This window comes from Grus americana, chromosome Z, assembly GCF_028858705.1.
Source record: "Grus americana isolate bGruAme1 chromosome Z, bGruAme1.mat, whole genome shotgun sequence".
Classification (NCBI taxonomy): domain Eukaryota; kingdom Metazoa; phylum Chordata; class Aves; order Gruiformes; family Gruidae; genus Grus; species Grus americana.
The window spans coordinates 53,744,801-53,772,561 of record NC_072891.1 but is presented as its reverse complement, the minus strand read 5'-3'; the positions used below and the strand labels follow the sequence as shown (position 1 = coordinate 53,772,561).

Below are 27,761 nucleotides of genomic sequence, written 5' to 3'. Positions count from 1 at the left end.
TTTATATATAAAACCAAAGCAAAGTCAAGAGCTGACCAAAGCTCTCAGGTAAGTTTTTGCTTTATAAATGTCACTGGTATGTGTGGACAACCAGGCCACATGAGCGTAGATTCTGTAAATGCAATCTCTTATTCATTGGGATTAGTTTCTGTTAGGTTTAAACCAAAAATGCAGCTTTTACAATACAGTGAAATATATCTATTCACCTGTCTTTTGGGACCAAGTTTGTGATTTCTAATGATGCCCATGTAAATATCCAGGAGCTAGCTTTGCATTGCTACAGTAATCAGAATTCTGTCGACTACTCCTTATGATCCTACTGTAAACAAAATGTACTGTGGTTAATTTGGTAGACCTTAAAATAGTAATCTTGTGGGCTTTTGAATTTAGTATGCTGTCAGAATATTACTTGTGTAGCCTTCTACAGAGATGTGTCACCCATGATTGGCTAAATGCATTTGGTAGTTTGGCTTTTTTTAACCAGTTAAGAACTTGCCTTTAAAGATGAAATCTGAAAACTGCTGACATACAGGCACTCATGCAAAGAGGCTTTAGGGATTATAGATGGCATTCTATACAAGTATGGGATTAATCAGAGCTAGATGAGAAATGAGAGAAGTTTTAATGCTCTTGAAGGGAGCCTTGAGACTAATAAACACTATATATAGAATTCTTTCTGTACTGTACTTCAGTCCAAACACCCAATGCCTGGAGTTACAAAGAGAATGAAGTAACAGCATAATAGAAAAACACTGTTATGTAACTAGCAAAGCACACAAAGAAACAATTGACAAGGCAATCTTAAACAAAAGGTCACTTATGTTAGTGAAATCGTTCATGTGTGTAGATGGCTGTGGGACTGAAGGCTAATCCTAATAACTGCAGTAAGGTAATGGGATCCTGCAGAGAATCCTTTAAAAATCACTGGGGTTGCCTGCACAGAACCATGGATTCGGGCCTCAAGATTCTTTACCTGACCTCCAATTCTGTTTGCGTAGCAACCTGATATTAATTAAATCTTGAGCTGTTGTCATTATATTGAGAAGCTTGTAGAATGCTGTCAGCTTCTTCATTCATGCATTAAATTAGTCTATTGTAGTGCTTTCTATTCTTTCTCATGTAAAAGTTATCAAACCCTCTTAGGATGTAGGCTGTGACTTGCTATTAAGGTGATCTCCTGGACCATCTCTTTTCTTCCTTGTACTTGTATAACATTCATGTTTTAGATCACTTGAAATAGCTGACCTAACACCAATGAAAACATTTTGAAACTAACAAGATGCCAGCTGTCTCTGGAGAAATAGAATGGGCTTGTTATTGAAATACTTTTTTTCCTCTCTCTTTTTTTTTCTTTTCTTTTCCTTTTTTTATTTATTCTAGGTCCTTTAACCCAACCTGAACTTGTGCAACAAACTGATTTAGCTAGCACGCTGGCAGTAGGTCTTGGTCTACCAATTTCAAGAAACAGTGTTGGGAATCTTATATTGCCAGTTGTAGGAGGCAAGACAATGAGAGAACAACTACGTTTTGTACACTTGAATGGGTTCCAGCTTAGCAGGCTGCTGCAAGAGAATACACCTGCATATGAAAAAGGTAAATCAGCTAAAAAAAAAGTTACATGTATGAAAGGAGGTTGTTTATAACACAGTTTGGGCTTTTAGCATGGCACTGCAAATCAGCCATTCTGTTGAGGGCAATGTTCAGAGAAATGATACTGAATTCAGGCTTTACTGTAACTTGCTGTGGCACACTGCCTCTGAATAAAGTTTTTTTTAATGACCAGTACTATTCCTAGTAGGCAAAAGAGCAGCAATGATGATGAAAGAGTAAGATTAAAGTAAAACTGCCAGTGTAGTTAAATCTCAGTGGTTTCATACCTGCTATTTGTGAGGTATCCTACATATATATTGATTCAGAGTTATTTGGAGGAATAGCACAAAGGAGTGAATTTTCTTGTTTAAATAAAAAGATGCTTCAAGTAAAGCTGGGAAATAATTTAGGGTAAGTTATCTTTTTATTTCATTCTTATGTGTGAATTTGCTTGGAGTGAGAACCTAGAGAACTGCAAAGTTGCTTATTAAAAATACACATAGGTGTGCATATATATGTGTGCATGTATTTGGAGGAAAGAATGAAAAACAAGTGGAAAAATAAACCAAACCTAGCAATTTTTTTTTTAAATTAGTATTTTGTTAGGAAGCATGATATGAACTGCAATATAAGTAAGCAAGTTAATATGATAATTATGTGAAAAAAATTGAGTCAGAGGATGAAGGAGAATATTTTACCATGAACATTAGAAGATGTTGCCTTAAAGTGACTGTGAAGCTTGAAGCCCTTGTCATTTGATTTATAATCTGTTGAATCATTAAAATAACTGGATGAGAATGCAGAGCCATTTTATAGCTATGAATAATTAAAGTGGGTAACAACATAAAGTTTAGCAAGATGATCATTTTAGGTCAAGAATTAATTGTCTGTCAACATCATGGCTTCTAATCATATGTAAACCCTGTCCAAGAGTCTAAGAAAACAAAGGCTGCTTAGGGTAGCAACATGTCTATAGCAGGACCCATGCTCCATCTATTCTGGTATTTTTTTTTTCTGCACAGATTTCCTCACTTAACCCATTTGAGTCAAGTGAGGAAACTTGCCCTGTTGGTGAAGTTCAGGATATGGCTGTGTTACTGAAAATTCCAACACAAAGCTCCATCTAACAGTATTTCTGCAAGCACTGGTGAAACAGACTGACATTTCTACCAGCTTCTTGTTTATGTCTTCACTTTCATTTTATTTTTGTCTGAGAACAGCTTAATTTCAACTTGTAGCTTTCATCTGAGAAGTGAAATCAAAATTGCTGAGAATGGAAATGTGGGAAATTTTTATGCTACTTGCTTCTGACTGTAAACTGTTATTAGAGGTGCTACCCTACTGGAAAGGGATTGGGAGGCAAAGCATCCATGATGAGCTTCTCTTCTTTCAGTAATGGAAAGTGTCAATAACATGGAACTAGATCCAAGTAATGGTAGGTTACCATTACTTTAGGTGAATTCTCTCTGTTGCTGTAAACTTCTTAGAGGGTCTTGTTTTTAGTGTCCTAGATGTGCAAGGCTGTAGCTTAACGCTTTGGTCGGGACAATTAAGGTTGACAGGGAAAAGAAACATGCTGTTTGTTTAGTGTTGTTTGATTGATGTGGATACTTCAGGCCCTAGAAATACTAAAGAAAATGTCACTAACTCAGTGGCTAATGCTGCATGTAGTTTAAAAGCATGCATGAATGGCCCTTTTGGGTTGCTTCTAAATACCATCCCACCTATCTCACTACAGGCACATACATATGTATGCATATCTGTCATGATTCCTATAGGAAAGGGATTATCTTGCAAAGTAGCCACTATATTTAGTAATCAGATTCATCTTCAGGAAGGATCCCCATTTTTGAAAGGGTAAAAAGGAGGACCCTGGAAAGTACTGACCAGTCAGCCTCACCTCTATGCTTGGTAAGATCATGGAACAGATCCTCCTGGAATGCATATCAAAACACAGGGAAGACAAGGAGGCGATTAGAGATGGCCAACATTGCTTCACCAAGGGCAAATTGTTACTGACTAATCTAGCGGCCATCTGCAACGGAGTAACTGCATCAGTGGAACAAGAGAAAAGCTATGGATGTCATCTACCTAGACGTCTGTAAGGTCTTTGATACGCCCACCCCACCCCACCCCCCCGCCATTCTTGCTGCTGTATTAGAGACATATGGGCTTGATAAATGGAGTCAGAAGAAACTGGCTGTGTCCAAGAGTTATACTCAATGGCTCAACATCCAAGTGGAAACCAGTAACGAGTGGTGATCTCGTCAAAGGTGTCCCTGCCCATGGTGGCAGGGATGGACTAGTGGATCATTAAAGGTATCTTCCTTCCAACCTGAACCGTTCTATGATTGTAAGTTGGGATGGTGAGGAGGGAGAGTTGCCCTTTATGTGAGAAAGCAGTGGCAGTGCATGGAGCTCTGTCTGGGGGTGGATGATGAAACAGTTGAGAACTTCTGGGTCAGGAGTAGTGGACAGACCAACATGGGCAATATTGTTATGGGTGTCTGCTACAGACAGTCTGATTGGGAAGAACTAGTAGGTCTTCAGGCAACTTGAGGAAGCCCCATGTTCACCATCCGTGGTGCTCATATGCTGCTTCAACCATCCTGTTGCAGTTCAGGCTAGATAACTGAACAGTGAAGTGGACTGAAAAGTGGCTCAGCTGCTGGGCTGACACAGTTGTGATTAGCAGCACAAGGTCGACCTGGAGGCCAGTCACCGTGGGGCTTGGCAAAGGCCAATACTGTTTTAACATCTTCATTTATCGTAGAATCATAGAATGGTTTGGATTGGAAGGGACCTTAAAGATCATCCAGTTCCAGCCCCCCTGCCCTGGCCAGGGACACCCTCCACTAGAATAGGTTGCCCAAATCCCCATCCAGCCTGGCCTTCAACACTTGCAGGGATGGGGCCTCCACAGCTTCTCTGGGCAACCTGTTCCAGTGCCTCACCACTCTCACATTAAAGAATTTTTGTCCTAATATCTAATCTATCTCTGCCCTCCTTCAGCTTAACCTGGGCCATGGGACAGAGTGCCCCCTCAGCAAGTCTGCACACAACACAAAACTAGGAGGAGTGGTTGATGTAGTAGGTGGCTCTGCTGCTGCTCAGAGGCACCTTGACAGCCTGGAGAAATGGGCAGACAGGAACCTCTTAAGATTCAGCGAAGGGAAATGCTGAATCCTATACCTGGGAAGAAATAATGCCATGCACCAGTGCAGATCGGATACTGACTGACTGGAAAGCAACTTGGTGGAGAAGGACAAGGGGTCTTTGGGGACACCAAGTTGAACATCAGCTAGCAATATACCCCTGTGGAAGGAAGGCCAAAAGCATCCAAGGCTGCATTAAGAGGACAGTCATCAGCAGGTCAATCCTTCCTCTTTCCTTACCTGTGGTGAGACCACATCTGAGGTCCTGGGCCCAAATCTGGGCTCCCCAGTACAAGAGAGGTATGGATATAATGTAGTGAGTGCAGCGAACGGCCATGAAGGCGATGAAGGGACTGGAACATCTGTCATACATGGAGAGGCTGAGGGTGCTAGGACTGTTCAGCTTGTACAGGAGAAGACTCAGCAGGGATCTTATCAATGTAGATAATACGTGATGGCAAGGAATAAAGATGATTAAACCAGGGTCGTCTTGGTAGTGCCTGGTGAATAGAGAAGGGGGAGTGGGCACTACAATTGATATACAGGAAGTTTTGTTTAAATAAAAGAAAACTTTTATGTGTATATATATATAGGGGTTGTCAAACACTGGAATGTGTTGCTCAGAGAGGTGGTGGAGTCTCCATACCTGGAGACATTCAAGACCTGACTGGACACAGTTCTGAGCAATCTTCTCTACCTCACCCTGCTCTGTGCCTTTGGTTCTTATTTGTGGATCATCTGGACACTCATCAGAGTTGTGCTGACAAGTCTTGGTCCATACCATTTCTGAATTCCACGGACAATGTGTGCTGCCAGTTTGGTTTTTTTTTGAGGGAAAGGAACCTCAGAAGATAACCCAATTATACATCTCACATTTGCTACTGCAGGCTTGAACTTCCCAGTGCCGATTCTCAGCTAGTAACAACTGATAGATCATAAAATTTCAGTTGACTACTGAGAGAAATGCCTCTGACTGAAGCTTTAGTTTAAAGTGAAATACACTTTCAGGCATAGCCTAAGCCTTTCTGCTTTTTTTTTTTTTAATTATTATTATTTTCAGCTCATAAAGAGTAGGTTCTTCTGAAGGGGAAAAGATGGAATTCCTGTGGAGAGTATTATAATTTGCAGCACAGAGATAGGGCACCAGCTGTTAGTACCTTGAACATGATAACTGAGTCATGGTAAGAAAAGATTCACCCGTTTTAAGCTATAGCATAATGTATACATTCATTTTTGGACAATGTTTATTTCCTTTTTAATGCAAAAAGATGAAGTCAGGTGTCAGTTGAGATGAATCACAGAATCGCAGTCAGATGAAAAGGCAGAATGATTTTTACATGCTATTTCACGAAGAAGCTATGGAGTTGCCTGGATTCAGCCACTCCAATGTTAAGAACAAACTGCAACAGTACACAAAAATATCTTTGTCTTCAAATGTATTTTAAGTATATCTATTTAATAAAGAGCAGAATGGAGGCAGCTCAGTAACTTTTTTCTTTTTTTTTTTTCAATGTTTTTTCATGCAAACATGCATTTTCAAACCAAGAGGTGGTATAGCATATCATGGGACTTGGGTTTTGATTATTGAGGTACAAAGGAATCTTCATGGTTAAACCTATCTTAAGGTAAATTGAATTTGAAATGAGAAACTTGAAGCTCGACTAAGGGCTTGATTATTTTGAAAAAGACTTTGAAAGATGCTAATAAATGCTAATGTGAGGCATTAGGTTTTCTTTTGATAGAAATGGACACATGCAGGTAAAAAAAAGTTTGGAAAAGGAGAGTAAAAATAGCTGGCAAAAATGAAGAAGCTGAAAGGAAGATTATCTAGAAACACACTTCGGGTTTCTGAGCGAGTTCATACCTCAGTGTAAGGTAGGCAGCTGTAGGTATCTGGTAATGATTCCCTCGTGTTCTGGACGTCTGAACATTCATTTGAATGATGAACTAGAATTGGTTCTTTGAGTGGCACTTCACAGTGGAATGAAGAGTTGTGCTTGAGAGCAAGTTGGATGTTATTATTAAAATGAGTGTCCACTTTTCAATTTGTAATTAATCCTGTACTTGTATTAGAGGCATGCGTTGATTGAAATAATTTGATTGTTACTGGGAAACTTATATACTGAAACTGGAGAAGTCGCTTTTATATTATCTTTTTTTTTCTTATTTTTATATTTTATTTTTTTTTTAAATGATTGCTGCATGTGTCTGGAACTAAGTAAAATTTTTATCAGACAGATGCTTGGGAATCATAGCCATTTGTTTGTGATAATGTTGGAGGAAGGCTGAAGCAGAAAATGCTAGTATAATGCTATGCAAGTAAACCATTGCCAGTTCTTTGGAAAACCTGTAACTGGGCAAGCTTGCTTTGAATTTTGCCTCAAATTTAACTTGTCTTGTGAGTATCCCATGCAGGAGTGACTTGCAAATGTTACTCACCAGTTACCAAAATGCTTCTCCAACAATTGACAGTCTGTGACCCTTATTATTTTGTACTTACGGAATACAGCTGTGCCATTGAACACATATTGTTGGAGTTCTCAAAGGAAATTGGGTAACCGTGGTCCTTTATTCCTTTCTGCGGGATCTTTAAATCATTCACTTAATATATATCAGAGATATAAATGTGGGTTTGACTAGAACAGTCATCTTTCACAACATGGACAGAATGGGTTTGGTGGGAAGTAGCATGGAAAGAGGTAGATGAGAGCGAAATAAAAATGCTGAAAGGAATGAAGAGGGAGACTGGGCAAAAAACATGAAAAGGGAGCAGAACAGCAGCAGCAGATGTAGAGAGAATTTATTTAGATTTCAAAATACAACCTGGACTCATCTCGATGTTCTGTTTAATGAAATAGTGTCATGTCAAATCTCTGTTTCATTAAAACTCATTTTAGATGATCATTTCTGGATTTCCTCAGAAGTAAGAATATTTAACTCTTATTTCAAATATACTGGAAGAGGAACTTTCTAGGGAATTCACTGTTCAAAGAACTATGGTAGGGAAATTAAAGTCTCCGTGAGCACTGCCAACTATCTCGATATACAAGTGTTTGCTGCTGGCTGACTTGTACTTTCCAGCAGGTATCTGCAAGCCTCCTGCATAGTAGGATCAGCATGCTTTGGAGTCTGTTGGAAGTTTTGGGAGACCAGACTGGACATTCTGAGTTAAACATTGCTTTCTGAAATTCTCATTTTCAATTCAGCCTGTAGTAGATCACAAAGTGCCTTGTAGTGATAAGAGGCTTACAAATGGTAAGCAGAATTCTTTCAAAACTGTACGAGACTTGTGAATAGAAATACTTCATTCATCTTCTTCTACTTGAAATAAAATTAAAAATGTTTCCGAGTTTAACAATGTATGTTTGCTGAAAAGAATTAACAAAGAACATGCTGCTTTTTTTCCAAGTCTGACACACTGTTGGTCTACGAGGACTAAAAACAAGCTGTAACTTAAGTCTTCATGACATCAAACTTACTTTGGTCATTGCTTTAACCCTTGTCTTCTGAAACTGTACAGCAAATGTTTTGCCTTACTTTTAGCTAAGAAGGTAAGGATTGCAAGATGGGAAGACAGTGATAGGCTTATTATATAAAAATTTCCAAATTGGCCTTTTGGCCCTTAAGTTGTCATTAACTTTCAAGTGAAATTGCAGGGAAATAGCAAGGATTATTAATGTGAAGTGAAACTAAACATTTATTTCTAGCAAAAAATATGGATATATGTAAATGTTTACACATAGTATAATGTCCAGTGAGATAGAAGTTTCTGAAAATTATACTCTTCCTTTCCTTTTGTTGTCAACTGGATTTATGTGGTGATTATATACTATAGTCAATGACAAGTATTTTAAATATCATATGACATGTTGTAGTATGGGGTGGTACACCTATAAATTGAAGAGGGAAAATATGTCTTAAGTGCTTTCAGAGACAACACCATTTGCCACATTTACAATAAAGCACTGAAACTAACTTAATTGATGTATTTTAAATAAATGCTTTTGAAATTAAACCTTCATTATGTGAATAGAATGCTCTATAATAATAATTTTTGCAGAAATTGGTTTAATTTCTTTAACCTTTATGCTTGTAGTGAGTGTTTACTTTTTTTTAATGTGTGAACAAAATGATGCTCATCTGTTTTCGCCTCCAGACTCTGGTTATTGTCACTGCTGAATATATCTTTTTTGGGAAGTAAAAAGGCTGTCAAGACTCAGCTTTTCATGCTGCAGCTTTTTGTGTAAATGTTTAGTAATGGGAAGGTTGATGATGAAAATCAACAGTAGTTGATGGGAGGATAAAATAGTAGAGTACTTTCATGTGTCCTTTGAATCGACTTGAATTCTTGCCTCTCCACACCTACCCTTTGCCAGGTTTCAACCAGAACAGTTGGTGTAAAGTAAGGATTCTGTGGAATAACCAGTGAGGGGAAATACATGTAGGAGAAAAGCTACTGCTGATGTATTTGTAAAGGATTTCTAAAATGTAGGATTTAACTGTTTGCTTCTTTCCTGTGTGTCCTGTTGCCCTCACTCAAGCTTTTAAAATAGATTTAGAGAGAAGAGAGTAATGCAGACGTGTTTCTACAGTGTAAGACAGAAAGAAAAGAAGCAATGATGTCTCTGTACCTATATTAGAAAGCATACTCACATTAAAACCTGAAACTGCAGAATTCAGTGGTTCCTTATTTATGAAATGTAAGGAGTTGAATTAACATTACTCCTTCAGAGACGTAGTCTAATGCTAGTGTTGTCCTCATCCCCATTTCTGAAAGCAGACCACAGTCTTCTATGTGTTGTTCACATGTGTTCACCTGCAGTCCCCTTTAAACGTATTTTCTTGTAGAAATGTAGTTTTGATTAATATATCACCTAGGTATAGACAACACATCTGTGTCCTGGAGGTTGGGGTTTTTTATGAGTTTTTCTTAATTCATTATTAGTTTGGTTTTGGTTTGGTTTTTGTTTATTTTTCTTCAGGTCAGAATTTTTTTAGATGTAGATAGGACATCATGAAATCACCTTCTGCCACAACAGTCTTCCTTCCATTGGTTGGTGGCAGCATCAGGTTTTCTCTTTTTTCATCAAGTTAGACTGTGGGCTGTCCTTACACTATAACTAAGTTTCTCTGCTGACGATTGCTTTGCATCAGCTTCAGATAGTCCAAATGCCTAAAGCCAAACTGTTCACTTCAGCTGTTAACTTTTATATTACTGCTTCAAAATCTCACATCCTGTGTGTTTAACTCTGTGTTACCACCTGACGCTCATTAGCTTTGCAGCAAAATCAAGACTCCTAATATGGTTTGTGTGTCCTTTGATGTTTCCTCTAGAGATCAGCTATTAGATCATTTCCCGCTTGGCTTGTACAATATGACCTGGATAACGAGTGGCTCCAGTGGAGAACATGACTTTTTTCAAGATTTAAATCATTTGAATAAGTTTGTCCTGGAAACCTTTTGTAAGAGTAAATGGATGTTTTAATATGTTTGTCACTTTTAGAGGTCTTGACATTTTATCAGGTTAGGGACTAATTGCTTTTATTCTGAGTAACTGGCTCATTATGATCTTGCTGCAGGAAGATAATGTAACTTTCTAAATGTGAAAAATGTTTCAACTGCCATAGCAATTTTTTTATACTACACAAGCAAATACAAAAATGTGATCACATGTCTAATTTACCCTTCTTTGTTCATGGGTCCTCTTACTGCTTTTCTTTTTTTTTTTTTTTTTCCCTCCTTAGATCCTGGATATGAACATTTTAAGATAGCAGAAAAGTCCCATGGTAATTGGATCAAACTATATTTAGAGGGGAATAATTCAGAAATACTCTTAAACCTTGGCAAAAAGGTCCTGAAGCAATATTTGGAGGCCCTGAAGACTCTGAGTTCTTCACTAAGCAAACAAGTGGCACAATATGACATGTATTCAATGATGGTGGGGACTGTGATCATTATGGAGGTACAAAAATACATCTTTCTGTGAAAAAGCTAAGTGCACAAACATAAAATTTTCTGGTTTGTGACTATTTAGCATATACTTTTACTGGTCTCTAGAATTACCGAGTGTGAACTCTTAGAGTTGGCTTACTTTCTGCTTGGATGAGGTTAAGTCTTTTAAAAGTATAACTTAGCCTTTAAAATTATTCAAGAGAGCTTTTGATATGAGCTACTTATGTTTTGGTGTAACTAGTTACAGTAGATCTGCAGATGTGCTACAGCTTGAATTACTGCCATATTAGTTAGCCTTCTACTTTTCGAGCAGCCTTACTACATTAAAAAAAAAAAAAAAAAAGGCTGGCAAGTTTGTTCCTACCTGTTCCTCTGTATCTAACAGTGAGCGTAGCTGCTCAGAACAGGCAATACCTTGTGTGGGCAATTTTCACAATTTCAGGAATTATTCTTCATGCTGATAGGTGTAAAGCCCTGAAATAAATACTTACTGTAAGGTGCTGGGTTGCTACTTCATATCTCATGTAGGAATAAAGATAAGATATCCCATGTCCAGAAATTTAAGTGGTTCTCTGCAATTGATGTTTTGGGCAAATCTCAAATGCTGGAAATATTCTCTGTGGTAATGCTTTCAGAACTATGCTGAAGGGATACCATGCCTGGATACTGAACTTTTATGTACAAAAGCTTGCACTGACCTTTTAGATGACATGAGTGTCAACTTTTGTAAGAATAAGCGTTGTTCCCTAGGGTGGAAATACCTACTACAAGCTTAATTTAGTCCTTGCACGTGTGTGGTGCTGTACAAGACTATTCTCTGTGTACTGAGTACATCTGAAATGACTGCTCAGTGGGGTTTATCACTCTGCTTACTCCGTCACAGGAATTAGTTACACAGTGCCCTTGGGAGATGAGATGGTAGGTTCTGTTCCTGCTCTACAGATGGCAAATCTGGAGGCAAATAAAGCTCAGCAGAAAGCTGAAGCGCTTATATTTCTTTTTTTGTTCTGTTTTGGGAACTTATGCATTCAAGCTCTTGACAATTACTTTGGACCTGAAGCATTGGATGATTTCTTTTTTTTCTGGAATGCAGTTGTAGGTGCTTACTGTTTCTACGAAACAGATCTCAGGTATTTTACTCAATGGGCCTTCATCAAAAGAAACAGGCAGCTATTAACCATGAAAATGTTGGTTGACAAGAGCTTGCTCAGCATCATTGTAAGAGTTGTTGCAAAACTGCTGGAGTTTTTTTCTTTTCTCCAGTGTAGTACTCCACAAACTGCCTTGCTTTCCAAAGTCTTTTTGTCTTTATATGTAGTTTCCACCCTCACTGAATAAATAAGGGTAAGGAAACTCACAGGTTACTTCAAACTATGCTATGCTATAAATGCCATTTATCCTGTATTTCACATGAGAAGAATATTTCTGGGACATGAATTGTTAACAATGCATTTGCTCAAAAAAAAAAATTTAAATCTGTAGATAACTACAGTTTGAGCATTTGCCTATCATAAGTGCTGTCTTTGTTTTAATTGTAAGTGCTATGTTAAAAGGTTAAGACTTAAGCTGGTTTAATACTGTGAAACCTCATATTTTCATAACCAAGTGAACTGCATGAAGTAGAATATGAAGAAGGAGGAAGACTAGTGCAATGCATTGGATTTTTTTAGTGTCCTTTTCTATACCTCACTGTATCGTGGGAAAACTTTTAGGCAGAGGTCTGCACAAGTGACAGTGAAAGATTACAGGTTGGCAATGGTCTGATAAAGTTGGTTTTGTCTTGATTTATTTTAAGCTTGCCCTAGCTAAAGCTGATTGAGCTCAGTCTAGTCCTAGCTCCATCTGTGCCCCTTACAAAACATTTTAGCGTGTGGCTGAATTTTCCCTTTACTTGTAAAGGTTTGTACATGGGTAGCAGAAATTATTCGTGATATTATTCATCTCCACTGCTACAGTTACTTGAGAGGAAAGTTGGAATTCTGCCTGATCTGTGTGCAGGTTACAGCAAAGCAAAAGTAAAACCAATAAATCAAATTGAGGTAAGGAGAGGTACAAGAAATAAATACTGGGAGAATTCATAAGCCTGAAATGCAGCATACACTCGTGTAATAGTATGAGAACTTTCCCTGGTCTGGGAGGCTATTTAACTCAGCAGGATCTCTGTGTATGTGTATATCACACGTTGTGAGATAAATGGCCATTGGCAGAGTGTGTATGTAGCTTTAGGAATTTACAGGTGACAAATAATGGATCGAATTTGTTCACTTAAGAACTATTTTGATATTGTGGAGTTAAAACTCTTACTTTTGCAGAGAATGAAGTTCACAGATATGATCAGTTACCACAGGTGGGGTGGTACACGGTAATTTATTAAACTCTGCAACTTGTGTGTCCAAGCCCTTAACACAATCTTTAATTTTCCCATTTATGTGGTAATACCTTACTGGGGTCAAAAAATCCAGCATAGTTCTTAATAGTTTGGATTTTTTTTTTTTTAATACTAACAGTATGATTTTTTGGTGTGAATTCTGTCTGTGTGTTTTAGCTAACCCAAATTCTTTAAGTATTAATTATCTAATTTTTTCTAGGTTCTGCTGCTGCTTTTGCTCAGTGTTCCAAAAGCCCTGAGCAGCCAGGCAGAATTTGAAGTGCCCCTTTCCCCTCCACTATTCTCTCTGCTGTTTTACTTGATGTGTCTGATGCTGTGTGCAGTTCACGTCATTGTATGCACATCGGCAGAAAGTTTATGCTATTTCTGCAGTATGTCCTGGTTAACAGCAGTTGGAGTGATGATGCTGATTTCTGCACTCATGTGCGGTATTTTATCTGCCATTGCAAAGATCTTTGAGAATTCCAGACTTCGACTGAAGGTGAGAGCATTCGTTAATTATGGTTCAAAATGTTTTGCTTTTTATGGCACACTTTCAGATAAAGTTTTATAAAAATTTTCTGTGTGAATACTTAAAGAAATTGTTATTTGTAATGTAATTTGAATAATTTAAAATAGTAATCGAAATGTGGTGTGTTCGCTGTGGCATGATACCGATTGCTGTAATGAAGATCGTAGAGGTGCTTATTTTCACATTACTTTGAAAAATGTTCTCATTAGTGTAAATTATTTTGCAGTTGATTTTATGAGATCAGAAACAGTTACAGTCCGTGCTAATTTTATGTTGTTACACAGTGATGTTTCACAATTGCAGTTAAAAGAAGATGTATGGTATTTTGCAACAGCATGCACCAGTGATGATTTGTCCTTTTCCAAATACCACAGACATGAATGCTTTAAGACTATTAAGAAAATACTTTGCCAGTACCCGTTCTTATATTGATATTCTTAATGCTTTTTTAAAAATAGTTTTGAAACTGTAACAGAGGGAGCAAAATCTATCTGTCTCTTCTACTTTTCAAGTTAAACTTTTTAAGTTTAAGAAATTGAGTTTGTTACGATCTTGGAATGCTCAGAAACGTTCTCAGTTGTGTGAGTAGTTACCTTCTGTAAAGTACTTGATGAGTTTTATTGTTGTATTGAATAGAATTCAGGTAATTCCAAGGAAATAGAATTTGCAATGTCTTACTTTTCTTTCACTGTGAAACTTAGTATACCAAGAACTGTCAGTCACACCATAGAATCAGCTTCTAGCTGTTTTTTCTGATGCTCATTAGTCATATCTTTCAAAGGTTTCTGAAATTCAGTAACTTCAATGCTCTTAGTGCTCTATTCAATGGTGCAACCTCTGTGCGGTACAGTCCTTTGTCAGTGTGGGTTTCTTTGAATCACGTTTGGGATTTTAGTGCCTTTTTTTGTGGTGTGGGACAATGAAGTAAGACTGCTGATTTTTATTATTCAAACTATAGCAGTTTGTAATTTTGTTTCTGTAATTTCTGAATTTGTGTTATTCCTTCTTGGAAATGCTGCTTTTCTGAGAGAAGCCTTGGACTAAAAGAAATACCCTTCTCCCCTGAAGACAGCTTTTTTTCGCCCCCCCCCCCCCTTTTCAATTTTCTTCAGTGCAATTCATTTAAGAGTATTGAAAGTGATTAAAAAGGGAATTTTTGATAGAACATGGTGTTTTGTTCTTATGTTTATATTTATCAGCCACATAAGATTTAGATGTGTCTGTTGATCATTTAGATAGACTAAAATAGAGTAAAAGATCAGCTAACAGTGTGTGCCTAATGAAATCAGGGAAAGATGTTTAATCTTGGGTATAGCTGCTAACAGAGGAGTCTTTGTAAGGGTAAATCACAGTTTGCTTTTGGTGCTGAAAATTTTTGTGTCAAAGTAGTGTTAATGTTTTGCTGCCAAAGCTAGTGTTGCCTGTGTGGTTTTTTTTTTTTTTAAAGGCAAATAAAAGAAAAAAGTAAAATTACTCAATGTGAATGGAGAAATCTACGGAATGAGATGTCTAGTTGTACAGTTTGTTAACACTGTTGGTACTTAGGGACATGCTGGTCTGTAAATGGACTCGGTTCGCTTCTGCCATTTCTGAGTTATTCTACTTAGGGTCTTCATCAGCTTTCTGTATTTTATTGTAAACAAGGTAGAAATTATTCTTAGAAAAAGTAAAAGAATATGGTCTTGAAATAATAATTAACAATCCAATGTATTCTGTAGAAACTTAACATTTACTTGCTGTACAATGATAAACAAATACAACTACGGAAGACAAGCTCATTTTTCATCTTAATTGTTACCAGTTTTTCTAATTCTAGCAAACAGTAATAATCTAAAAAAATATGACTGTCTAGACCTGCTTATAATTTACAGACATTCCACTACAACAGAGTTGAGAGCAATGACAGTGGATTATAGCTTTCTCCTCCAGGTTGATAGTCTCAAAGCAATTCAGTCTATCTGTAACCAGAAATCTTTGTTATATGGCTAAAGATGAGTTAATTCCTTGTGACACCCACTACTGTAGGAGTAACTTTAAAGTAACTTTATATGACCTAGGAAAAATGCTCTCCTACTAGATCAGATTGGAATCTATGAAAATGCTGCTATTCCTTGGCTATTACTAAATTTAGAATAGGCTGTTACCAAGTATTGGTTGATAGGTACAAACTCTGCCTTTTTAGTTTGGCCTGAGTCTTAGGGTTTCATTCCTGTTTGTTCTTGGCATGTTTTCATGCTTGTTGGTGAGAGACAGCTGCTGTGCTGGGGTGATCAACTTCCTGCAGATGGCTTATATATTGCTAATACAGCTGGTCTGTCAGTGATCACAGCAGCAGTTGCAAAATGTCTCCTGGTATTCAAAACCTGAGTTGGGTGGAAATGCTTTTCTTATGAAAGGAATTAATTGCTAGGTCCCTGATGGAGGCAAATAATTCCTCAAGGAACAAACACATAAAAAGAAGCACCCATATAATCCATGCTGGTTCACTTTTAGAATTAATCTTTCTTAGGAACTTTAGATGAGGAATTGCCATTTCCATACCCATAATCTTTTGGCCATTTCTGATGATTCCACCTGGTCAGTTATGCCTAGGGAGCATGGACAGAAGTATGTGTGAGAACTCTTTATCTATCCCTTCTATTTCAGTTGCCTTCCTTCCCTACTCCTGCTGTGTCTGTACATCTGCCTATGAGGACAAACTGAGCAAATCCAGGCAAACTGATTAGAAATTATATCCAGGATACTGTGTCCAGTTTCATATCTTTTCCTCCAGCACACCACATTCTGCGTATGAGACCACAGCAGCTGGAGCTTTCTCCCTGGTTGATGTTGGGGCTTTAGATTCAATCCTCTGTTGCTTGAAGAAGGATGCTTCAGCAGCAGCTTATCTCCTTTTCCTCTTTGGTACCAATTATGAGACCATCTGGAATTCAAGAAGTAGAAAAAACCCCTTTTTATTTACAAGTGAAACTTGGTGTCACTGGCAATAACACTTGTGTCATTTTAGGACAGGGATCGGTCAGTGTCTCTTGGATGTGAAAATGCTTATTTTCACGTCACCTTTGAAAATATCTACAGTTATCAGTTCAAGCATTTCCTGGTTGAACTAGAAGGGTGGGGGAGTATCTGAAATTGGTGCATACATGTTTTCTGGAGTTTTACCTAGCTGGGACATACCAGCAGATGATCAGATCATCTGCTTCAAGTTGATAATACATGAATGAGGATGTTTTCAGCAATGTTTTCCCAAAGGTTTGTATGTGTTTGTTTTTCCAGTGGTGGGACAGATAGAAATAAAAAATACTGGATTCTCCACCTCAGGTCTGTCTGTGCTCATATCCTACCTGAGACATATCTGAAAATGTGGGAAGCTGAAGTATGTCTTATGAAGTGTAGGCAATAGTAATTCTGGTTGAGGCAGACGTGACTTTGTATCCAGACCTGTAGAAATCCATTTTCATCATCCCATCTTCAATGCTATTCCATAGGTGACTGGGTTGCTGGATATGTATCTCATCTCATCAGTCAGATAGGCTTTGCTGTCTCTAGTCAAGTTCCAAAGCAAGCTTGAAATATTTTGTAGGTTTAGTTAGTAACTACCTCCATTCCAGACACGTATAAAAGAAGTGATCTGGATTTGATTTACATTTTTACCAGTCTCAGGGCTGTTGCAGAATGGTGTGGTGGGGTTTTTTTGCAGGTGGCTGCTTATACAAAGATAAAGCCTGGAGAATGTGAAAGGAGCAGTGGATAATCTGGTGTTGATTGCAGTGTGGATGTGAGAGGTTATTTACTGGTAACTGGGGCACAAACACTATAATTCACAAACATTCATGTCCCACCTTCCATCCCCTTTTCCAGTAGAATACCTAGACTTTGGGGAAGAAGCTGGTTTTCTGTATATGCTGTGTGTTGGTCTGGAAGGGACTTCTGTGTTAGGACTATTACTTATGCTGTCTGAATTCAAGTGTCTCTGACCTTGTGCATCTCCACAGTGCGAATCTGCGTATGGGCTCCACTTCTGAAGAAGCTCTGAAGCCCTGCTCTTCTGATGGCAGGAGTAGAATCCTGAATCAGGGTCTTGCCAGTTAAAAAAGCTAAAAACCTGTTCTAGTCTCATGCTATATGATAAAATGTAGGTATTTTAAAAGTAATTAAGATAAGCTCTCCTGCTAATGGCTTCAGAGCTTTTTTCCTTCAAATTGTTTCCGTTCACATCTAAAGATTTCTCTGAAGTGCTTCCCATTTGTAATGCTTTTTTTCCACTATGGCTGAATATAGAAACTGATTACCAAGTTCATGAATTTTCTGAAGACCATTGCAGGCAGTGTTAGCATCTGCTTCCTGACTGTTATTTATAGGTTCTGATTACTATGTTTCTAGCAGCACCAGTCCCTTCTTTTAATGACACTTCAGGCTTTAAATAGTTCTGCAGCCCTTTATGAATTCCAGAAAATCGTCAAAAATTTTAGCTTCTTGTTCATAGCTTCACTCTAATTGCTTGGTAGTTGACTTAAGTACACTATTTACTACTACTAGATGTATATTTTTTTTCCTATTTCTGATAGAAATCAATACCAGTATTTTTTGAAAAGAGAACACAAAAGTTAAAGCCTGTCAAATATGTTTTTGAGAATTTTCATTGTGCAGAATTATAGGTTTTTTTAGTTATGTAAACAAAATGTCCCTCTTCCTGTTTATTTTAAAATACCTTGTTCACGTTAAAATATTTTTGTTTTTCCTCTTCTGTGTGATATTCTTTACTGAATTGAACAATAAAACATTTTTATGCAATTGTACCTAAATATTTTTTTTTAATTGTTAAAAAATAAAAGGTGATTGGATAGTACCTTTACTGGGTAGCTTTCAAAAATTATCTCAAACTGCTGTGAAAATGCAGGAGCAAGTGTAGTACTGTTGTACTCTGTCATAGGGAGGTTACCATCATTGGGAATCAAGACTGGGTGCAGGGAACAGAATGATAAGTATTTAAATTTTGGGTGATGGTGGACATGAAAAATAAAATGTTTCTCATCTGAAAAGTGATTGTAAAATTCCTTAGGCATTAACCATGGATGGTTAATTTTTGTGAAAAAGAGCTTTACTCTCAACTGTAAAGAAGTCACATAAGTGGAATTGGACCCAGAAGGTAGACTACAGGAGGTTTTATTTCAGAGTGAAGGAAATGTAAGTTTAACGGGCAGAGATGCATATATTCCACTGTTTATGTACTGGCACTTCTGCAAGCTAGCAAGGTATGTTCAACGATAGGCCAAAGAGGTCAGTTTCTGTATTACTTAATTACTAATGCTGATACATCAAATGTTAAAGCTACCTTGGCTTTGGCAGATTATAGGCTTAAATTGAAAGCCTGGCATTATAAATTTCTTAACCAAAGATTCTGTTTTAAGTTTGTTTGCCCAGATGTTGGTGCAAGTCGTGCAAGTCTTTTAGTATCTGGAGTGCCTACTGAGTTCCTGAGGGTTGGAGGTGTTCAGCAGCTAGAAAGACAGAGCTGTGAATATCAGAGTAGGACCTACATTTCTGTCTCTGTAAACCAGATCTAAAAAGTAATTAAGACACAGTTCATATGTGAGGGATTACCAATAAATTTAGAAAAACTTGATGAAGCTATTTTCAGTATTTCTTAGATCATGATGGCTCGGGAGATTATAATTTGCAGGATAATTTTTCATTTTACATCGTGACTAACTCTGGTCTGAAATGTGGTTTATCAATAAATGCCATTGGACTTTAACCCTTTGATGTAAATATAGCAGTATTTTTTTTCTTTTTTCACTGGAGTTGTGAGAATCAGACAAGCAGACAAGAAATACAGATTTCTGACACTGGGACATTTCACACTAATGCCATCATTTTCATGAGGCTTTTGCATGTTCGCCATTGGTAATACCTCACATCTTCAGTTTTCATATCAGTGCTGACAACAACCAGATACAAGAGAGCAATCCTTATATAGATTTTATGTTATGTCTTATAAAGAAGACCAATTGTGTTGAAGACTGGTTCATTCCCATTTGTTGAGGATCTCAGATTCCTTTGTCTCTGCAAACAGTGTTTACATGCTCCCTCATTATTTAGTTAGCCAAGAGCTTTAAGGTCAGCATGATGGAATTACTGGAATTTAAACTTTCTGTAGTTTAGTAATGTACTGTTCTTCTTTCAGCTTTGTGAATTTCATGGTCTTTGGTCTCTGCACGGACTACATCTCTACCTTATCCTTTTGTTCCAGAATGTATCTTATGGTATTTGATTTGCAGAGTAGAATACTAAACCAAACAGGAGTGGTCTTTAGAACACCACAGAAATTTCAAATGCTAGTAAATTTAGGTTGGGCCTGGGCAGTTTTACACATTATGACTCTTCTTGTGCTAAGGTTTTAGTGGTTTCTTCCCCTGATATTGTTATATTGTTGTGTGTAACCTCATGGGAATTTTTTGTTGGTTTTGTTTGTGTGTTTGGTGGGGGTTTTTTTAAGTGAAGTGACCTTTGTGTAATATATTTCTTTAACAACACAAGAAAAGGAGGTGATGTGAATAAGTGATAACTTGAACTATACCTTCTGCATTCTTTCCCATAGATCTTATGAAATCTTGATTTTGCAGAAGTTGTTTTCCTCAAAGCAAAATTCCGGATAGTGTTAACTAGCTTCTTGCATCAAGTGTGTTTGTTGTCCTCTCCATACTACATGATCTCGCTTATTGAACAAAAATACATATGCTGCTGTCAGTAAATCTTAAGCATAAGTGAGACTTGCATCTAAGATGCTCAGGAATATTTGCATTGTGTACACCCACTTTATTGTTACCTGCTCTAAGATAAGTGAGTTTCTATATTATTCTTACAAATGATTTAAACAGTTCAGGAATCATAATGCACTGTGCATCTTTCAATGTGCGTATGTTCTCTGTGAGATTTATCTGTATGAATATTCAAGGCGTTTTTTTAAAGTTTGTTCAGAAGGTCAAATGTAGGAGGATGATGCGGTTGAAATGTGCAGTTAGAGAAACTAACGTGAAAGTAGTTTCAGAGCTCTTTGTTCTGAAGTAAAAATGGCATGCAGTAGTTTTGATTTGGCTTTTAAGTTGTTATTTATCAGGTGTTTAAAATAGCAATTTAAGAGATAGTCTTTCATATTCTCTAATAGAGGAAAAAATAATGAGAAAATAAAATGGTAAAGGATGATTTTTGACAGTGCCTTTCCCAAAATGCTTCGCAAGTATGTAACACCATGTGTTAAGGTATGTTAGGAAGCCTTTGCTGGCTCCAGTGCCCTCCAGGGCTGGGGCATCTGTCCTGGCCTTGCTGCTGGAGCCTAGCTGTGCATGCCCAGCCTGGGCTCCTGTCCCCACCTCTGGCTCAGGCTTTGAGAAGTTAAACAGACAGAGGTCCCTCCAGTCAGTGCCCTTTTGACCTCTCACACATAGGCATGCACTCTGGGGCCTCCAGTTTCTGATGCAGACCTACAGGCTTGGTGATGCATAGTTGCTTTTCCCGTTGCTGACACCCTAACCTCTCTTGCACTCTGATACCTCCAGCTGCTGGCGCACCTTGGGCACACAGTCCCCACGGCCTGTGGTTCCCACTTTGGTCTCTGGCATGTGGACCCTCATGCTCTGCAGGCCCTGGCACTACAGGTGTGTGGGTCCAAAGACCTCTATTCCCGCTTGAGGTGCTGGCATTTGCTTTTACTCACTCTGTCTCAAGTTGCTGGCATGCAAGCTTGTCCCCAGTTACTTGCAGTGAGACCTTGCAGCACCCACAGGTGGGACAGAGAGTGGAGTTGCACAGAAAGACAGGAGAGGATTTAATAAGACAGGATAGAAAGCAGTGATCAGGCACAGGGCTCAGTCAGAGAAACGCTGACTGGTGCCTGCTTTATGTGACTCTGGCCCCTTTATCCTTCCTCCTCTCACTTTGCCCCCTGCCTCCAGCCTGTTCCTCCCCACCCCCTTTCCCCCACCTTTGACACTTTCCTGAAGTATTGCTTAATGAGTTTGCGTAGATCCACAGGCGCCCTCAGATATCCATAATACTCATGTTCCATCGCTTCCCCCTTATCTGTTACAAAGTCCAGGCTGATGCTTTTCAGAGCTATGCCTGTGGTTTCTTAATGGCCTGTCAATTAATGGCTGAAGAGTTTTGGTCATCTTTATGATCTCCCTTAGTGCTTACTTATCAGGTTTGTGTCTCTTTGTGGTCTTTTTATGGCTTTCCCTGTTACTTCGTATTCCCTGTGAGCGGAAAAGGTCCTTTACCTGATAATGTCAATGAACCAGATGCTCTCACCTCCCACATGCCCTTACACTCTTTTTTTAGCCATATCGTCGAGGGGTGTGACAATGAGGCAATTGCAAGTAGCTGCTGTGAACAGGAGATCGAACTAATGGAGGCATTAGGCAAAGAATATTATGGTTTTAGATAGGAACAGTGTGTAAAGTAGATAATAGATGGATAAGGTTTAAAGTAGATTTTCTGATGAAAGACACATTTCAAGCTAAGTAAGGTTGAGGGGTGCCATCAGACTGTCTGCAAGTAACTTTTGTTAATTTGCGTAGTGAAGGATGTCATTGTACTGAGTTGAGGGTAGCATAGATTTAAACTATTAGAAAATTACCTATTATCTGTATCTCATTTGATTTCTGCAGGATTTCTATTTTTACTTCTACAAATGTGCAGTGAGGTTGTTTCAAACCTTCTGTCACATGCTGGTAGGGAATCTTAATCTGTACAGTTGTGATGATTATTGATAGAGAAGTTTTTTCCCTTAAACAGAATGTCATTTTAAACAGTATGATTATGTTGTAATGCTAGCTTAATAGGCTACACAAAAATGATTCTTTGAAATTTTTTTGGGATTTGTCAAGATAGGAATAACTTGTCTCTCTGTTTATTTTGTTTTCTTAGAGGAAATTGCTGTAAGCACACTATGAATGTTTAAACAAGTGAAATTTTTATACACTTTCAACAATTTTTATATACTTTTTTTTTTGCAGAATCCAGTTCTGTCCAGTTCTAGCTGGTCAGAAATAGATGTGCTGATTCTAGCTGGAACAATTGGCCATGTTTTGAGTTTGGGGGCAAGCAGTTTTATAGAAGAGGAACATCAAACCTGGTATTTTCTTATCAATACGCTTTGTTTGGTGCTGTGTCAGGAACTTTGTAGAAATAATTTTCTTCTGAAAGAATGTGACCCTCAACATAGCACCACTGTGAAACAAAATTTTGATGGTATCAGAGAAGCCTCTGAGTGCAAGAATATAGACATTCCAGCAGCAGATAATTCAAAATTGGGCAAGGCCACCTCTTCAGCTGAATTCATAAAAGGATCGGATAAGTGGATAAGTTTAGCGAGTCCATGGATCATACTCATTTGCTGTCGGCTGCTTCGATCCTTGAATCAGACAGGCGTCCAGTGGGCTCATCGGCCAGACTTTGGACACTGGCTGACAAGGTGGGTATCTGATTTATTGTTATACTTTCTGTCTTAGTAAAAATTAATGTATGTTTCATTTGGTGAAATATGTATACATTTCTATACAGTCTCTGTTTAGAAAGTGCTGTAAACATGCAAAGTGGGTAAACAGTGAAGTAACATAAGGAATTTTTCACTGCTATTTAATGCAGGAGTAATTCCTTGTGTACTATCAGTAGTTTATATCTTTGCCCTGCACCATGACTTATGTAATTAATGCCAATTATACATGATAGGTTTATCAGAGGCAAAAAGTAAATATTTTCCATGTGAAAGTCAACAGTGTCTGGTTTGGGAAATTACAAATCACTTAATAGAATTAAACCCTTGAAATTAAGGCAGAACGTTCTGCTCAATTCCAAACTTCATGAAGTTGCAGGAGAAGATGCTGCATATAGAATTCTTCCTTGTCTATCACAGACATTTAACGTGTGGGTGGAAAACTGAAGGAATTTTTCAAGTGCAGTATGATAAACAAGAAAGGGATTTTTTTACAGCTTGAAGTACACTGGAGAAGGTCTGCTACCTTTTAGTATTGTGAAGAACTACAGCCATTATTCAGTGCTAAAAAGTACTTGATATTTGAACTGTCTTCTGTACTTCAGCTGGTGGATGGAGAAGCAACACCTTGTGACTGACTAGTCAATGTTTTGCAGACAGCAGATGGGGAGGCTGTGCTGTGTAAGATAAAGAGATTTCTTGCCAGTATCTTACAACACGTGGATGAAATGTCATTCATCATTCATTAATAGCAACATGAGCAAATGAACTACTATGAGACTTGTTACTTATTGGCAGCCTCACAGATAAAATGCTAATTGCTGTGACAGGCATGAGTGCTGAAAGACATGAATTATGAGGGAGTTTATCGCATTATAGCAGTTGTTCTATACCAAAGCTTTTGCCATACATTCCTCCTCTTGAGATGAGGTCAGGAATTGAGGAAGGAATGCCATATTCCCAGCGTTAAGTACACATGATAGAGAACTCCTTCATTATGAGCTAAGCCAGTGTGTGAGCAGGATTATGTGTGATTTGGTGTGACTGGGAGGATTTTTATAATTAATCCTGAGCATCTTCCAAAGATTTATTTGCCCAATAAGTAAACCAGATGTCTTCTTCAGACTGTCAGCCTTTTTCTTTTGAGTGTACTAGTGCTACAATGCCATGAAACAAGGACTTGATATTCTTGCAGCTGAAAAACTGCATTTGTTTCCGAGATGTGCTTTTGCTCATATTGTCCCCCAGGAAAGTTTACTGACCTTGGAAATGTTAGGAGCCTTCTAAAAATTGTGTCTGCATGCCTGGACTTTACTTCCAAAGTTCCTCTCTCAATTAAGTGTGTTCCCACCTCTGATTTCCTGGTGCTAGGTATGCCTATAGAGCAGAAAACCTGTTACACCATTGGGCTGTGGGGACTGAGGGAGGTAGCACAGGTAGAATGTAGTCTGCAGCTACAGCAGGTGTGCTTCTAGGGCTTCCTGATTTATAACAAAAGCTGGGAAATCCTGTATGTCCAGCTCTAACACTATTGCTTCTCAGGAGCTTTCAAGCAACCCATTTGGGTAAACCAAGGTGGTTTACACCTGTTCTGGCTTAGTCTTTTTTTTTCTGTTGGGGAGGAAGGGGGGAGAAGGGAGGAAGGAGGCTATTTTTGTGTTTCTTTTTTTTTTTTTTTCTCCGGTGAATTGGAATTGGCATGTTTTGCAGAATTCATATCCATATATTGAAAACAGAATCACAGGATGGTTCAGGTTGGAGGGGACCTCTGGAAACTATTTGGTTCAATCCCCCTACTTAGAGCAGAGTGATCTGGAACAGATTGCTCAGATCCTTGTCCAGCTGGGTCTTTGATGTCTCCAAGCATGGAGACTCCATAACTATTCTGGGCAACCTGTTTTCTTCTGCTCCCCACCCCTCCAAATTTCCTTCTGTTTAAACAGAATTTCCTCTGTTTCAATTTCTGTCCTTTGCCTCTTGTCCTTTTGCTGGGCACCAGAGAGAAGGATATGCTCAACATGAGATCAACATGAGCTGGCAGTGTGCACTTGCAGCCCAGAAAGCCAACCATGTCCTGGGCTGCATCAAAAGAAGTGTGACCAGCAGGTCAAGGGAGGTGATCCTGCCCCTCTACTCCGCTCTTCTGAGACCCCACCTGGAGTGCTGCGTCCAGCTCTGGGGGCCCCAGTACAAGAAAGCTGTTGGAGCGAGTCCAGAGGAGGGCCATGAAGTTGATCAGAGGGCTGGAGCACCTCTCCTATGAGGACAGGCTGAGAGAGTTGGGGTTGTTCAGCCTGGAGAAGAGAAGACTCTGGGGAGATCTAATTACAGCCTTCCAGTACCTGAAGGGGCCTGCAGCAAAGCTGGAGAGGGACTGTTTATGAGGGAGTGTAGTGACAGGACAAGGGGTAATGGGTTTAAGCTAAAGGAGGGTAGATTTAGATCAGATGTTAGAAAGAAATTCTTCACTGTTAAGAGTGGTGAGGCACTCGACCAGGTTGCCCAGAGAATTTGTGGAGGCCCCGTCCCTGGAAGTGTTCAAGACCAGGCTGGATGGGGCTTTGGGCATCCTGGTCTAGTGGAGGGTGTCCCTTCCCGTGGCAGGGGGTTGGAACTAGATGATCTTTGAGGTCTCTTACAACCCAAACCATTCTATAATTCTCCACCTCCAATGAGGCTGGTAAGATCCATACTGAGCCTTCTCTTCTTGAGGCTAAACAGTCCCAGTGCTTTGAGTTTCTCCTTGTATGACAGATGCTCCAATCCTATCATCATTTTCCTAGTCCTTTGCTGTGCTTGCTCCAATATGTCCATGTTTTTCCCTGTATTGGTTAACCCATACCTGGAGACAGGGCTGAGTACAGGGGAAGAAACACCTTCTTCAACCTGCTGATAATAATTTCATAATGCAACCCCAAATGCTGTTGGTCGTCTTTGCTCAAGGATACATTGCTGGCTAATGGGCAACTCAGTGTTCACCAGGATGCTCAGAGCCATCTCTAAAAAGATGATCAGTCCTCTATCTGTCTTGATTTGTGTAGCTGTTTGTTCCAAGGTGCAGGACTTGCCTCTTCCCCTTGTTGGATTTAATAAGGTGAACCATTTCTCCAGCTTGCTGAAGTGCCTCTGAGTAGCAGCAGACCCATCTGCTGTATCAACCACTGCTCCCAATTCTGTATCGTGTGCAGACTTGCCGAGGGGGCACTCTGCCCTGTTGTCTGGGTCATTAATGAAGATGTTAAGCAGTATCAGCCCCCAGTGTCAAGCCCTGGGGTTGATCACTAGTGACTGGCCTCCAGGTGGACTTCATGCTGCTGATGACAACCCTGTGAGCCAGTTTTCAATCCATCTCACTGTCCACTTTCCTATCCTGGACTGCATCATTTTGCCTGTAAGGATGTTACAGGAGATGGTATTAAAAGCCTTGCTAAAGCCAAGATAAAAAACATTGCCTGCTCTCTGCTCTTCCACCAAGCTAGCCATCTCATCACAGAAGTCTGTTAGGTTGATTAAGTATTACTTCCCCTTCATAAAGCCATTGCAACCCTATTATTAAAGCTGTTTGCATCCCCCTTCAGTAGGGCTGAAGTACAGCAGCTAGATATCATATCAAAACTTCAGAATTTTACAGGTGAATTGCTCCATGTGCTTCCCCACCAAATTATAGCTTCACATTGAGCGTATTTGCTTGAGTCTTGAAGCAAGTAGAGGAGAAAAGGTCCTACAGCTCTAGTCTTAGGCTACAATTGCTTGTTTGACTATCATGGTATATTAAAGGAGTTCTTGCCTTACAAGGCAAGGTACCTGCTGTCTTCCTCCTCCCCTTACTGGTTCTGTATTACACCAGCACAGCTGTTGCTTTGTCAGTGTGGAGAACTAAATTGTTCAATAGATGTGGCTGGGAAAATAACCCAAGACAGGGTGGAAAACTCTTGGCTTTCAGATGGATCTCTTCCCACTCTGGTTTACCGTCCAGCTTCACAGGCACTTGGGCTGGCTTAGTAACAGGAATGCAGGAAGAGTTTGCAAGCCACCACTGCTGCTGTTGAAATTCCTGTAGAAACAAATGTGGTAGTATCTGCATCTTTTGAAGTGCTGTGGACATAAACATTTTTTCTTTCTGCCACTATCAAGCATTCATTACAAAAACCCACTTCCCTTTCAAATCTGATTGAGAAAGAAGTAATGATTCACAAACTTCTGCTTTTGGGGGCTTTAAAAAGATTGTGGAGTGCTGTGCTGTGGCAGGCTAAGACAATGTGTCGTTGGGGTGCCACAGTTCTGCCTTCTCCCTTTCACTGGTGGAGCTACTTCTGCCATGTTTAGGGAGCAGCCGAAAGAGCAGAACCTTGGCAGCCCTGGCACAGGTTGGCTTGGGCTGCTGTGGGGCTACATCCTGAGTCTTAAGAGTCAATGGAGAAGTTTTTAGCCTAACAGGAGAATACAATATATGTCACCATGCTGACATATACTTCACTTGCTTTATAGAGTTAAAAGATTGCCCAAATAGCAGCGTTTGAAGTGCACAGTTTTTGGACTTGAGTGATGGGATGTAGGTGAGTTCTTGGGTCTGAGATGTTTCACTGGACGAGCTTTGGAAAGATGAGGCAACAATGCAACTAAATCTTTGTACATCCCGTGGTTTTGTAGAGTATCTGTGAATTCTTA

The 27,761-nt window shown here is 39.0% G+C and overlaps 1 protein-coding gene across 1 annotated transcript in view; it reads left to right on the top strand.

Moving 5' to 3' along the window:
- The window catches only part of PIGG (phosphatidylinositol glycan anchor biosynthesis class G), a 101,280-nt gene that overhangs the window by 9,748 nt on the left and 63,771 nt on the right, over positions 1–27,761 (top strand). The window contains exons 6-9 of the mRNA XM_054810491.1: positions 1,381–1,593; positions 10,490–10,707; positions 13,286–13,567; positions 22,615–23,072. Of these exons, the coding sequence (XP_054666466.1) occupies positions 1,381–1,593; positions 10,490–10,707; positions 13,286–13,567; positions 22,615–23,072 (1,171 nt within the window). The remainder of the gene's footprint in view (positions 1–1,380; positions 1,594–10,489; positions 10,708–13,285; positions 13,568–22,614; positions 23,073–27,761) is intronic.